This window comes from Carassius auratus, unplaced genomic scaffold (genome assembly GCF_003368295.1).
Source record: "Carassius auratus strain Wakin unplaced genomic scaffold, ASM336829v1 scaf_tig00028051, whole genome shotgun sequence".
In the NCBI taxonomy this organism is placed as follows: Eukaryota; Metazoa; Chordata; class Actinopteri; order Cypriniformes; family Cyprinidae; genus Carassius; species Carassius auratus.
This window is the reverse complement of record NW_020525652.1, coordinates 81,301-96,572: the sequence shown is the minus strand read 5'-3', so window position 1 is coordinate 96,572 and position 15,272 is coordinate 81,301. Positions and strand designations below refer to the sequence as shown.

Below are 15,272 nucleotides of genomic sequence, written 5' to 3'. Positions count from 1 at the left end.
TATCCTAATACATTATGCCATATTAAGTGTTTGTTTTTTTTTTCTACAGGAGGAAAACGCTTAACTGAAGACTTTGTGTATAGTAGTAGACCTACTAATTTAGTTTTAATCGTTTAATCACCACCACAGCGTCTTGTCTCCATTGGCAACACGCACGATTTGTTTCGATTGCTAGTGACGTCACAGGTAGCGGAGAGTGCAATTATAGCGTTTGCAAGTGACATTGTAATTTAGTTTCTTTTTTCTTGTCTTCACCACCTGGCTACTGTTGGAAAAGAGAGATTCAAACAAAAAGTTATAAATAAATAGAACAACAAAAAAAAAAAAAAGACTGCAAGTGACGTCGCTAGCGGAAGCACAAGTGTCTGAGAGTGCAAGTCTGAGAATGCAAGGCTGAGAGTGCAAGTGCAAGTCTGCAGCCAGACCCTTCTCAAATTTTCTGAAGATATTCGATCGCTGTTTATGATGAACAGATTTAATTTAGTCTTTTACTTGCATGTAAAGATTGATGAGTAGCTAAACCTAACTTGAATAACACACAAGATCAACCTCTTCTGGAAGCAGAGATTTGCTGCATAACAAACGAGAATGAACCTCATTGATTTCGCCAATGTTTGAGCTTCCAGAAGATGTGTGTTGTGTGTTATTCACACTCAGTTCAGCTTCTGCTTATGTTCGCGTTTCAATGTTTACATGCAACTAAAAGACCAAATTAAATCTGTTCATCAGAAGTGATCGATTCTCTTCAGAAAATTTGGACTTAACTGCTTGATTCTGACGTGCTGGTTAATAAATTGTATGTTATATTTTTTGTAGAACACTGTATATTATTGAATCTAAATCACATTTTAAAATCTGTTTTACTTCAGAGCTTCTTGGTTGAAGTTGGTTGTATGCTACTGTATTTGGCACAGCATACTTTTTGAAGATAGATATTATATAATACTTGTACCAATGCTTTCTCAAACACACCTTTGAGGCTCTACAGAAAATATTCATGGAGGGAGAACCCCAGAAAATGTGTTCAGTCTGACCGTCAATCTCTAAGTACTGGAGCAATCACAGACATTTGGATACAAGATGTGTTTTATTTCATTAGATCTTGTATTCAAATATATTCCATGATTAATTGAAGGGGGCATTGTTAAATGTAAGTAACATCACAATAAACATTGAGGTCTTTCCAAGAGAAAATTCCTGTCTTTATTTATAGTATGTCAACTAAATTAAGCATTTACTGAAAATGTTTGTGTTTTATTTTAAGTGAACATTTTTTAATATTAAAGCAAAATTAGCTTTTATTCATGGTAAAAGTTAAGTTGTAACAAAGCCAAAAATATATATTGACCTACATTTAAGTGAAGTTTTATCTTGTGAATAAAGAAAATAAATTGATTTAGGTGTTATTACAAATATAGTTTGTACTGAATCAGAAATGTAACTTCAGTAAATGTAATAAAATACTTTGTAACAAAATTACAGCAGTTTATTTAGTTTAGTCCAAAGTAAAAATTATACTTGGATGTTATGGTAAATAGTTAGTTTTTCCAAAGTAAAAATAATGATTTGGTTTCCATAGAAAATAAAATAAAATAATATATATATATATAAGTTAAAATAAGTAATATATATAGTAAAATAAGTATATATATATTACTTATTTTAACTTTGTTTCAATGTAATATTTTATCTTGGGCAGAATACATTTTTTGATTTATTTTAAATTAAAATTAAGTTTCGACCAAATCAAAAATATAGTTTGAAAAAACTTATACATTTAGCTGTAACAAATTACATCAATTTTTGGGGGTTGGTCCAAAGTATCATTCCTGCAATGTACAGAAGTCCTACAGGCCAGTGAGGGCTTCATGAACACCTGATGAACATCTAGTAAAGTTTACTAAAACACCCTTCATAAGACTGAACTGAATTAGACATTAATTAGTCAGGGTTGTTATAGTTAACTATGACTAAAGCTGAAAATATTCAACATTTTTGTTACTTGAAATAAAATGTTAAAAGGAATAATATATAAAAAATTCAAACATACTTCAGCTAGTTACCAAGGCTGATGGATAAAAGCATGTACAAGCATGAAATACACAGTTAGACAGATATAAATGTAAATCTTGCTCTAAATTAGCTGTGAATATGAAAATTTCCCTGCCATTAGACAAACAGAACCTGAGATGTATTTGTATTGTTTCTATCACTTAATATTTTGAAGACATCATTGCTGATCAAGTATAAGCCATTTTCTTCTGGTATCATCTAGAGGACGAGACTTCGGTCTGAGGTTGCTGTTCTGCTCCTTGAGCTCTAAATCAATCAATCAATCAATCACCTTTATTTATATAGTGCTTTAAACAAAATACATTGCGTCAAAGCACTGAACAACATTCATTTGGAAAACAGTGTCTCAATAATGCAAAATGATAGTTAAAGGCAGTTCATCATTGAATTCAGTAATGTCATCTCTGTCCAGTTAAAATAGTGTCTGTTTTTATTTGCAATCAAGTCAATGATATCGCTGTAGATGAAGTGACCCCAACTAAGCAAGCCAGAGGCGACAACGGCAAGGAACCGAAACTCCATCGGTGACAGAATGGAGAAAAAAACCTTGGGAGAAACCAGGCTCAGTTGGGGGGCCAGTTCTCCTCTGACCAGACGAAACCAGTAGTTCAATTCCAGGCTGCAGCAAAGTCAGATTGTGCAGAAGAATCATCTGTTTCAAGGTTCAAAGACAAGGTCTTTACAGGGGATTTGTATCTGGGGCTCTAGTTGTCCTGGTCTCCGCTGTCTTTCAGGGCAGTAGAGGTCCTTTCTAGGTGCTGATCCACCATCTGGTCTGGATACGTACTGGATCCGGGTGACTGCAGTGACCCTCTGATCTGGACACAGACTGGATCTGGTGGCCACGGTGACCTCGGAACAAGAGAGAAACAGACAAATATTAGCGTAGATGCCATTCTTGTAATGATGTAGAAAGTACATCGGGTGTTATGTGAAGTGTTTCCGGTTCCGGTTTACCTAATTAATGCAGCCTAAAAATCCTTTAACGGATTTGGATATTAAAAGCATATTAGTATGTTATGTGTATGCCAGGTTAAAGAGATGGGTCTTTAATCTAGATTTAAACTGCAAGAGTGTGTCTGCCTCCCGAACAATGTTAGGTAGGTTATTCCAGAGTTTAGGCGCCAAATAGGAAAAGGATCTGCCGCCCGCAGTTGATTTTGATATTCTAGGTATTATCAAATTGCCTGAGTTTTGAGAACGTAGCGGATGTAGAGGCGTATAATGTAAAAGGAGCTCATTCAAATACTGAGGTGCTAAACCATTCAGGGCTTTATAAGTAATAAGCAATATTTTAAAATCTATACGATGTTTGATAGGGAGCCAGTGCAGTGTGGACATGACCGGGCTAATATGGTCATACTTCCTGGTTCTAGTAAGAACTCTTGCTGCTGCATTTTGGACTAGCTGTAGTTTGTTTACCAAGCGTGCAGAACAACCACCCAATAAAGCATTACAATAATCTAACCTTGAGGTCATAAATGCATGGATTAACATTTCTGCATTTGACATTGAGAGCATAGGCCGTAATTTAGATATATTTTTTAGATGGAAAAATGCAGTTTTACAAATGCTAGAAATGTGGCTTTCTAAGGAAAGATTGTGATCAAGTAGCACACCTAGGTTCCTAACTGATGACGAAGAATTGACAGATCAACCATCAAGTCTTAGACAGTGTTCTAGGTTATTACAAGCAGAGTTTTTAGGCCCTATGATTAACACCTCTGTTTTTTCTGAATTTAGCAGTAAGAAATTACTCGTCATCCAATTTTTTATATCGACTAGGCATTCCATTAGTTTTTCAAATTGGTGTGTTTCACCGGGCTGCGAGGAAATATAGAGCTGAGTATCATCAGCATAACAGTGAAAGCTAACACCGTGTTTCCTGATGATATCTCCCAAGGGTAACATATAAAGTGTGAAGAGTAGCGGCCCTAGTACTGAGCCTTGAGGTACTCCATACTGCACTTGTGATCGATATGATACATCTTCATTCACTGCTATGAACTAATGGCGGTCATATAAGTACGATTTAAGCCATGCTAATGCACTTCCACTGATGCCAACAAAGTGTTCAAGTCTATGCAAAAGAATGCTGTGGTCAATTGTGTCAAACGCAGCACTAAGATCCAATAAAACTAATAGAGAGATACACCCATGATCAGATGATAAGAGCAGATCATTTGTAACTCTAAGGAGAGCAGTCTCAGTTCTATGATACGGTCTAAATCCTGACTGGAAATCCTCACATATACCAATTTTCTCTAAGAAGGAATATAATTGTGAGGATACCACCTTTTCTAGTATCTTGGACAGAAAAGGGAGATTTGAGATTGGTCTATAATTAACAAGTTCTCTGGGGTCAATTTGTGTCTTTTTTATGAGAGGCTTAATAACAGACAGTTTGAAGGTTTTGGGGACATATCCTAATGACAATGAGGAATTAATAATAGTCAGAAGAGGACCTATGACTTCTGGAAGCACCTCTTTTAAGAGCTTAGATGGTATAGGGTCTAACATACATGTTGTTGGTTTAGATGATTTAACAAGTTTATACAATTCTTCCTCTCCTATAGTAGAGAATGAGTGGAACTGTTCCTCAGGGGGTCTATAGTGCACTGTCTGATGTGATACTGTAGCTGACGGCTGAATGGTTGAAATTTTATCTCTAATAGTATCGATTTTAGAAGTAAAGTAGTTCATAAAGTCATTACTGTTGTGGTGTTGGGAAATGTCAACACTTGTTGAGGCTTTATTTTTCGCTAATTTAGCCACTGTATTGAATAAATACCTGGGGTTATGTTTGTTTTCTTCTAAAAGAGAAGAAAAGTAATCAGATCTAGCAGTTGTTAATGCTTTTCTATAGGTTATGCTACTTTCCCGCCAAGCAATACGAAATACCTCTAGTTTTGTTTTCCTCCAGCTGCGCTCCATTTTTCGGGCTGCTCTCTTTAGGGTGTGAGTATGCTCATTATACCATGGTGTCAAACTGTTTTCCTTAACCTGCCTTAAGCGTAAAGGAGCAACTGTATTTAAAGTGCTAGAAAAGAGAGAGTCCATAGTTTCTGTTACATCATCAAGTTGTTCTGAGGTTTTGGATATGCTAAGGAATTCGGATACATCAGGAAGATAACTTAAAAAGCAGTCTTTTGTGGTAGAAGTGATGGTTCTTCGATACTTGTAACAAGAAGTAGAATTTACAATTTTGGCAGAACTAAATAATGATCTGAGATATCATCACTTGGCTGAATAATTTCAACACTATCAACATCAATTCCATGTGACAGTATTAAATCTAGAGTATGATTTCGACAATGAGTACGTCCTGAAACATGTTGTCTAACACCAATAGAGTTCAGAATGTCTATAAATGCTGATCCCAATGCATCTTTTTCATTATCGACATGGATATTAAAATCACCAACTATTAAAACTTTATCTGCAGCCAGAACTAACTCATATGTAAAATCACCAAACTCTTTAATAAAGTCTGTATGGTGCCCTGGTGGCCTGTATACAGTGGCCAGTATAAACATAACAGGGGATTTATCATTAACATTGGTTTCTCTGGATAATGTTATATGAAGCACCATTACTTCAAACGAGTTATACTTGAAGCCTGCCCTCTGAGAAATCCTGAAAACGTTGTTATAAATTGAAGCAACTCCTCCCCCTTTGCCTTTTAGACGTGGCTCGTGTTTATAACAATAATCTTGGGGGGTGGACTCATTTAAAATAATGTAATCATCAGGTTTTAGCCAAGTTTCTGTCAAACAGAGCACATCTATATTATGATCAGTTATCATATTATTTACAAAAAGTGTTTTCGTAGAAATTGATCTGAGTGAGCCAATCTTTATCATTTGTTTATCCATATTGCATTTGTTTTTTTATTTGTTGAACCTCAATTAAATTGTTAACCTTAACTTGGTTTGGACGTTTTTTGTATTATCTAGTTCGGGGAACAGACACAGTCTCTATAGTGTGATATCTAGGTGAAAGAGTCTCTATGTGCTGAGAATTAACTGACCTCTGTGACGGGAGGTAGCTAGCAGACGGTCGGTTTAGCCAGTCTGTCTGCTTCCTGACCTGGGCCCCAGTTAGTCAAGTATAAACACTAAGACTATGTGCCATATTTCTAGACAGAAGAGTGGCGCCACCCCAGGAGGGATGAAGCTCAGACCCAAAAGCTCGTCCAATTGTCTATGAAACCTATGTTATTCTTTGGGCACCACTTAGACATCCAGCCATTGAGTGATGACAATCTGCTATGCATCTCGTCACCACGGTAAGCAGGGAGGGGACCAGAGCATATTACAGTGTCTGACATCGTGCTTGCAAGTTCACACACCTCTTTAAAGTTATTTTTAGTGATCTCCGACTGGCGAAGTCGAACATCATTAGCGCCGGCATGAATAGCAATCTTACTGTATTTACGTTTAGCATTAGCCAGCACTTTTAAATTTGCCAAGATGTCAGGCACTCTGGCTCCTGGTAAACATTTGACTATGGTGGCTGGTGTCTCTATATTCACGTTCCGTACAATAGAATCACCAATAACTAGAGCACTTTCATCAGGTTTCTCAGTGGGTGCATCACTGAGTGGGGAGAACCTGTTTAATGTTTTGATCGGAACAGAAGAGCGGTGTTTTGACCCACGACTACGCTGCCTCACCGTCACCCAGTTGCCCTGCTGCAGGGGCTCTGCTGGAACCGTACAATGTACAGGAGTCCTTGAGCTAGACGCATCCAAAGCCGTATCTAGAGCTCTAACATTCTTACTGTCCTCAATTAAAGTTTGGATGCGTGTCTCTAATTCTGAAATCCTCTCTGTCAGCCTAACTATTCCCCTGCATTTATCACATGTGAATCCCTCATCAGCGACAGAGATAGATAAACTGTACATGTGGCAAGAGGTGCAAATAACAATTGCAGGAGAAGCAATTATTCATCGTGCTTGATGAAATATTCTTACTGCGGTTGTTTGATGAACTTGTGAAAAACTGCAGCGTGAGAGAGGAGAGGAGAAAAGAAAACGCTAAATGTAGAATCAGACCGATGTTAAAAGTAGAAAAGCTTTTCTTCCTGTAGAACTGAGATGAGTTCAGCTTTCACAGCATCACCGTGTTTACGAATGATCTCACAGATCTTTCTCATGCCGTCCTGACGGGTTAAACTCTGTATGATTTTTGAATATTATTCCTCATGAATGAGTTGCTGCTGACACAGTTTATCTGCAATGATCTGGACATTTGTAACTCTCTTAATGAGAACTGACCAGTGGTCATCAAAATATCTTGCTTTATCTGCCTCACTCTTCAGACGTGTCTCGTCTCTCTGTGTCTCGTCTCTCTGTGTCTCATCTCTGTGAACGTGTCTCGTATCATCAACACGCGATGATTTTTGCTCATGGTTTGACAAACAAACTTTAAAAGTAAAAAGTCACAAGCCAAGATCCCAACTAAAGCAAACACTGACCACTATAATGGTGACACACAAATTGTGATTTTCATTTGAGTGCTGACATGAATCCCACATGAAAGCTAAAAAAATAGTACTTTTTAAAAACTATTTTAAACATCATGGTTAACAACACCATTTGGAAAGTGAGAAAGGACTTCTAATCTATTGTATAAAGTTCTGTGAGACATTTGTAGCAACAAACACTTTTGGTTTCAAAGAAAACTTTTGACAACTCATTTTCATGCGCCCACCGATCAGCTTATTTCACTCTAATATAGGTATTTTTCGTGTTTGTGACCTATTTTGTTTGCTTGTGTATTAATGTACTTGTTTGAGTGTATATTTGTATTTGTTTGGTTACATGTTCATGTTTTCTGTATGTTTACATTTGTGTGTGTGTGTGTGTGTGTTTATGATTGTATGGTTGTGTTTGTGTACTTGTTTGTGTTCTCAGTACGTCTATGTTGAGGTTAACAATATTTTGTTAAACAACATTTTTCTATGGTCTGACTTGGTAAAAGATTTCACCAGTAAATGAACTTTCAGCTAACCTCGTGATCACAAGTTTAAATTGTCACCCTTTGATCAGTGAATACACACTTTTTTACTTTAGCTGACCTGCAGTACACCATTTACAACACCAACAAATGAACAAATTAAATGGTATGGTGAGAATAAAGGACGACATTTATATAATATTCAAAGAACAGTTGGAAATTAAAGGAGAATTTTGGGGATATAAAGGAATATCTCGCCATAGAATTGGACCCATTGCACTTAATCAGTCATTATTTATAAGAGGAAAAACATGTGTCTGGACTTTGTGTTAAATGTGATCTTCCTGAATCAGTTGAACCTATTTTAATAAAATGCAAAAGATATGACAATGAAAGATTACAACTTACACAAGCACTTATTATAGAAATAAATCAGATCTCATTTTAGAAAATGTTAAATAAAGATGTGACTATAGAAATGTTTCAATGATTATGTATCTCAAAGAGTTAATAAATAGGATTTAATGAATCACTACTAAGTTTATTATTATCATTCATTTTATTTTTGTATTTCTTTTATCTCTTATGTTTGAGTTAGTTTTCATTAAGGTCAATGCTCCACACTCCTGTCCTTTAGGTGGCGGTAAATGCACCTAAAGCTTTGCGTGAAAGAGTTAGAAGGAGTGGTTTGAGTGGGAGCGGACATAAGCATTCTGAGTGTGTCGGCTGTGCTGTGAGGTTTTTTGCAGAAGGCTTTGCAAATTCTGCTGGGAGATATTTTTATTTTCTTTCATTTAACTCTCTGTCAGTAACAGTCTAGATTTTTTAAATTGTAGTTAGTGGTAAAGTACTGCATAGATTTGACAAGTATCTTGATTTTATTTTAGATCAGCGTAAATGCCTATCATCTTTTTTCTTTTGTTTAAATTTTTCACCCCGACGTGACAAACACCAACTTTTCTGGTTTGTATTCCTGCTTTACATTCGCTTCTTTTTTTAGTAAGAGGTAAGGTACAAATGCTAAAACTCTGTTACCTAGTTTTCTAACTGGTAACAAAACAGATTTTTAAAATTTTACAAGCTCTCACATCTTTTTCACGTTTTGCTTAACGATACGTATCTGTTAGTTTTTGACTTGTTTAGTTGTTTTAGATAAATAACCAGTAACCTAGTTTTCTTTTTATTTAATTTGTAACAACTTTAACACCGTTTTTACACTTCCATGCACGAAAAACAAAATGACCATTACAATGTTTCCGTCTCGTCTGTGTTTATATCCTTTTTCTGATAGTTTTTGACTTTAGTCGTTTTACATAAATATCCAGGGACCTAGTTTTCTTTTTATTTAATTTGTAACAACTTTAGCAACGTTTTTACACCTTTTTCAACTGCAATACTACAAGCTCTCAAATCTTTTTCACGTGTTGCTTAACGAAAACATATCTGATAGTTTTTGACTTGTTTGGTTGTTTTAGATAAATAACCAGTAACCTAGTTTTCTTTTTATTTCATTTGTTACAACTTTAACAACTTTTTTACACTTTTCCAACTACGAAAACGATTACATTGTTTCCATTTCATGTGTTTATAACCTTTTTCTTGAAATGCACTGTGTACTTAAAACCTTAATAAAAACCCTTATACCACTTTCACGATTTGACCCTTTCCAGAGTTAAAAAAAAAAAAAAAAAAACACATAGATCCCAACACATTTTCCTCACCCTCACCAAAATTCCTTCTTAGGTTCATAAGTTCATATCTAGGTCACTGGGGTGTACAGGGAGGGGAGGGGGTGTACAAACAGTTGTCCAGAACAGATGGCTTTTATGGCCTTCATCAATCAAATTTTTTGAGACAAGCCACACTGGATCCTCTCTTTCCAGAATCGTAGCGTTGTCATCAGGCATTGCAGGCAGGGTTTTGGGGGTGTTGCTGTAGCAGGAGGCTGACGTTAATCTAGCGAGTGTACCGATCTGCAGACTTTTTTAATGGCTGTAATATGTGGGTGGAGGTAAGAGGTGGTCAGTTGTCTTGGGAACGCCCTGTTCAGGGTGGAACAATGTCATCTTTACAGAGCTGTAACGATCATACATATCACACCATCTAAAAATCTTATCAATAGATGTAAAAACATCATCAATGAACATCTTTCCACTTAAAGAAAAACTTCATGTCATAGTGCATGTAGTGCTTAGCTTCAGGTATAGGCCACACATGCTCACGGATCTTTGTCTTGTCATTGCAGCAGAATTCTTGTGTCACTCGAAATCTTGTGTCAGGAACTATGCCATCCCATTCTGCAATGTACAACGGATCGTCACCACAGTCATTCAAATCTCTCCAGATGTAGTTTTAGAATAACCACCAGTCTTTGTCAGGGAAAATCAGACAGGGCTCCTGCGTTGTAAAATTGTCTTCAATGTCCATAGCATAGATCTTCACGGTACGGAACACTTTGTCAAACACATATCTTCCGACACGATCACCGGACATTGAGAAATCACGAGTCGTCATATTAATCTCTTCATGAAAAAACTTTGTCAAACTAACGCTTTGTGTTTTCTTTGGTGCAAAAGTCAGTTCCTTTCTCATTTCAACAGGCCCTCTTGTTGGTGAAATATGCATCACTCTTCTAGTGGTTTTAGGAGTTTTTGGAGCAGCGGCAGCCATTGTAACAGGATTGTTCAGAATGTCTTCTCTGTTTAAATTACTATTTCCTTAACCCCTATTTAAAACATAGTTTCAGGATGTAGGCACGGTCTTTAGGTGTGAACAACAGGTCAGGAATTCCTCAGAAACCCCCACAGCTCTGGTTACAGATACAACCATCATATATCCAGTAATAAATGCAACACAAGTCAAATCTGAGATCTGTTTGACCTTTTGATTTACACACACCTCTGTCATGTCAATCAAGGGTGACAGGACCCAGTGACATGGCAAGCACTTTTATAGACAGGCCATATAGCCATAAATCAATACAAACTGATCATGTACACTTTTGACATATGACCTGTCAGACAATGCTTACTATATGTACATAAATCAGGCCGTAAATCAGGGTCATAAATCATCAAGATTGGAGATTAAGTATATGATAGGACTACATATCACTTAATATTTTGAAGACATCATTGCTGATCAAGTATAAGCCATTTCTTCTGCTATCATCTAGAGGACAAGACTTCGGTCTGAGGTTGCTGTTCTGCTCCTTGAGCTCTAAATGTAGAATCAGACCGATGTTAAAAGTGGAAAAGCTTTTCTTCCTGAAGAACTGAGATGAGTTTAGCTTTCACAGCATCACCGTGTTTACGAATGATCTCACAGATCTTTCTCATGCCGTCCTGACGGGTTAAACTCTGTATGATTTCTGAATATTGTTCCTCATGAATGAGTTGCTGCTGACGCAGTTTATCTGCAATGATCTGGACATTTGTAACTCTCTGAATGAGAACTGACCAGTGGTCATCAAAATATCTTGCTTTATCTGCCTCACTTTTCAGGCGTGTCTCATCTCTCTGTGGATACGTCTCCTCTCTCTGTGGACGTGTCTCATCTCTCTGTGTCTCGTCTCTTTGTGAACGTGTCTCATCTATCTGGGTCTTGTCTCTCTTTGGATGATTCTGATCAAACTCCTCTTTCTCAAGTGTTGCAGTCCAGACAATCTTCTTGTCCTCTTCTCTGGTAAGACTCATTTGAAGATTGTTCTCCAGACGTGTCTTGATCATGATCTTGAAGAAGTTTGGGTCAGTTTGTCTTCTGAATGTGATCCCTTCTCTGGGATGGACAGAGGCACCAGGAACATCGAGACTGTGTGGAGTTTTCATCCGAAACGCTCTGTCAGGTCTGGGATGCGAGATCAGATAACTCGATTTTTCAATCTTCTCAACTTCTTCTTTTGCACGATAATCAGCTGGAAAAAAGTAGACATGTAGAGTGAGAGGATCTTTAGAATGCATGTAGAGAAGAAGATTGCAGTGTTCGTCCCATCGCAGTATCCATCTTATAATTAATGTTTTAAGAGAGAAGGATGGTTGGACAATCTTAGCATGGAATCGTGTCAGCTCCACAGGTTCTGTGGTTATTCCCTCATCTTTTACACTGAGGACGTTCACAGCATCTCTGAGGGCATCTCCAGACTCTCCTAAACAGATGTAATGTGGCAGATGAACTTCCTCCAGTTTCCCTGAGATCACTGTCACGTCCATCACTGGAGCGATTCGGTTGCACTGCAGTCTCTCTAGCTCTGTGTTGAGGAACCGTCCATCTACGGTGTGATACTGAAGAGTGACGTCACCATCACAGACCCATCTCATCCTGGTCCTGACACACTCGTAACGGCCCGGTCCAGTGCTGACCCTGAACTTTGACACTCCTTCATCTGTGCAGAGCGACGGCTCAATCTGATCCCACTGATCAGGATCAGAGATATGAACACAAGACTGACACTTCAGCAGAGGCTGATATCTGAGCACAGAAGATCTGAAAACAGAAGGAAAGAGTCAGATGTATGTCTTACATACAAACAGGGAATTCATTCATTAACTCATAAATAAAACTCGCCAGTTAACCTGTGCCTTCATAAAGAAGAAACTGAAAGAATAAGAGTCTGAACATCAGTAAAATATCAAACTCTACTTAAAACAACAGCAGCAAATCCAGCTGAAAGAGAAAAACTAAACCTAACAACTGCCTTTGTGTAACATTCATCATCAGAAGATTCTGTCAAATAAACTTCATGTGTTGACATCTATATTCAGCAGATCTTAAAAACATTAAAAACATACTGGAGTCTCATTTTTTGTGACGGGGAGTTTGACAGAGAAAGGGAAGCTAGCTCTTATAAATTATAGCAAATAACACCTGTGACGTCCATCACTAATAACAAAACAGGACAAAGGTGTTTGTGGACTTTTTCAGATACATTTTCAGCAATCACTAATAACAAAGATATCAATCATGTGTTTTAGTACTATACTTCATATACAAATATACACAGCAAAATCTCCAGTGTTAATTTCACACTCTGAATGTGGACTCATATAAACACTGAAGCAGTGTTAAAAGTAACACTGAAGCAGAGTTGAAGTTAATGAGATAATTAAGAAGTTAATTGAGTTATGATTTACCATTATTGAAGACACCTGATGTTAACAAGCAGAATCACCAAACAAGAAAATCACAATTTGTGTGTCACCATTATAGTGGTCAGTGTTTGCTTTAGTTGGGATCATGACCCTTCAGTTATTAAGTTTATATTTTGTGTGGCTGTGGTAACTGAATACTATCATACAGACAGACCACAGCAAAGGCAATAATGTGTTCCAATGATTGTGGTTTGAGCTATGTGTTATGGAGTAACCTGAAAGCCTGAATTTAGGTTTCTTTACTGCATACATAAATTAAGTAAAAAAGTAAAGTAAGCAACCCAGCAATTTTGCCATAATATGACATTTTTAATAGTAAGTTCTACGTAAAAAAAGAAATATTCCGTTTAGACACACAGACATCAGGAATCAGCGTGAGCATCACAACAATGGTGACCATCAAAAAAGCATGTTGTATCCAATAAAAACTCATCCATGGCTCCCATCATGCATTGCGGCATGAATAAATTATGAGCTGAACTGTCTTTTTAACTTTTTATTCTAACTATATTTTATTTTTGCTGTATTTATGTAAATTTTTTGTATCTAGTTTTGTTCAGAGTTGGTCTGTTTATCTGAATATGATGTTTGTCACCGTTGTTGAGATTCATAAGCTGATTCTTGTTATCTGTGTGTGCCTAAAATTAAAACTCTTTAATAAAAAAAAATCTGAATCACTTGCAAGAGATACCTACAAAATGTATAGAAAATGCAGACTTTTTCATTGAGGAACCAAAGCTGTTACAATCGATAATGGAAGTTTTACTTAGAGAAAAGACTGTAAAGAGTTCAGTGACTCAAGTCAAACAATGATTACATTAAAACATAATCATCAACACGCGATGATTTTTGCTCATGGTTTGACAAACTTTAAAAGTAAAAAGTCACAAGCCAAGATCCCAACTAAAGCAAACACTGACCACTATAATGGTGACACACATATTGTGATTTTCTCGTTTGGTGATTCTGCTTGTTAACATCAGGTGTCTTTAATAATGTTCAATCATAACTAAATTAACTTCTTATCTCATTAACTTCAACTCTGCTTCAGTGCTACTTTTAACACTGCTTCAGTGTTTATATGAGTCCACACTCAGAGTGTTAAAGTAACACTGGAGATTTTGCTGTGTACTGTAAAGATGGGTAAGAAAAATTTAAGGCCAGTACACACACACCCACACACACAGACCCACACACAGACCCACACACACACACACACTCTCACACACAGAGACACAGACCCCCCCCCCCCCACACACACACACACACACAGACACAGAACCCCCCCCCCCCCCCCGACACACACACACACACACACACACAGAGACTCACAGACAGACACACACACACACACACACAGTGCTGAAGATCAGAATGAGACTCAAACCAATCTAAAGAGACTTGAACCAGTCGCACATTTCTGATCAGGAGTGTGTTTCCAGAAATCATTGTTACATTGTAACTATAAACTCAAGTTACATCGTTAGCAGCAGTTTTAAGGATTCAGTGTTCGTTACAGCAGCATCTCTGAGATCTCGGAGAGATGAATTAACAGAAGTGATTCCTCCATCACCTGCACATGAGGTCTTTAATGACTGTCCTACATGTTGAAGCAGTGGATCAAACGACAGAGCTGTGCTTTTGGGAAACAGTCATGACTAGTTGGTCGTTTCTGTAGTGATTCTTCATGCTATGGTAGTTAATCAGCAAGTTAGCTTCTTTATAAAAGTCTCCTACTCTTAGAAAAGTCCTAATTTACACTAAGAATTTTTTGACACGTAAGTCAAAGTTTAAGAGTATTCTTAAGAGCCTTTCTGAGAAGTTTTACTCATAAGGGCCCAGGTCCTGTATTCTTAAAGATTCTAAGAATCCTCTCAGAGAGCTCCTAATCTATCTCTGACATGTCTAACTAGTCTTAGCTTAAGAGTGATTCTAGACCAATCTGAGAGCAGCTCTGAGCAAGGAAAAGACACAACTCTTTGATCTTAGCGAGGAGGTGGGGCTTCATTACATTTGGACATTCTCCTGATGAGAAAGGACAAAAAAAAAAAAAAGTGTAGGAAATATTTCAGGAAGGAAATAAGGTAGCAGG

The 15,272-nt window shown here is 37.2% G+C and overlaps 1 protein-coding gene across 1 annotated transcript in view; it reads right to left on the bottom strand.

Annotated features, from left to right (window-relative positions):
* Positions 1-7,859: 7,859 nt before the first annotated feature.
* LOC113079435 (uncharacterized) overlaps positions 7,860-15,272 on the bottom strand; it is a 76,044-nt gene continuing 68,631 nt past the window's right edge. Inside the window, exon 4 of the mRNA XM_026251705.1 lies at positions 7,860-12,515. Coding sequence (XP_026107490.1) covers positions 11,276-12,515 — 1,240 coding nt within the window. The 3' untranslated portion in view covers positions 7,860-11,275. The remainder of the gene's footprint in view (positions 12,516-15,272) is intronic.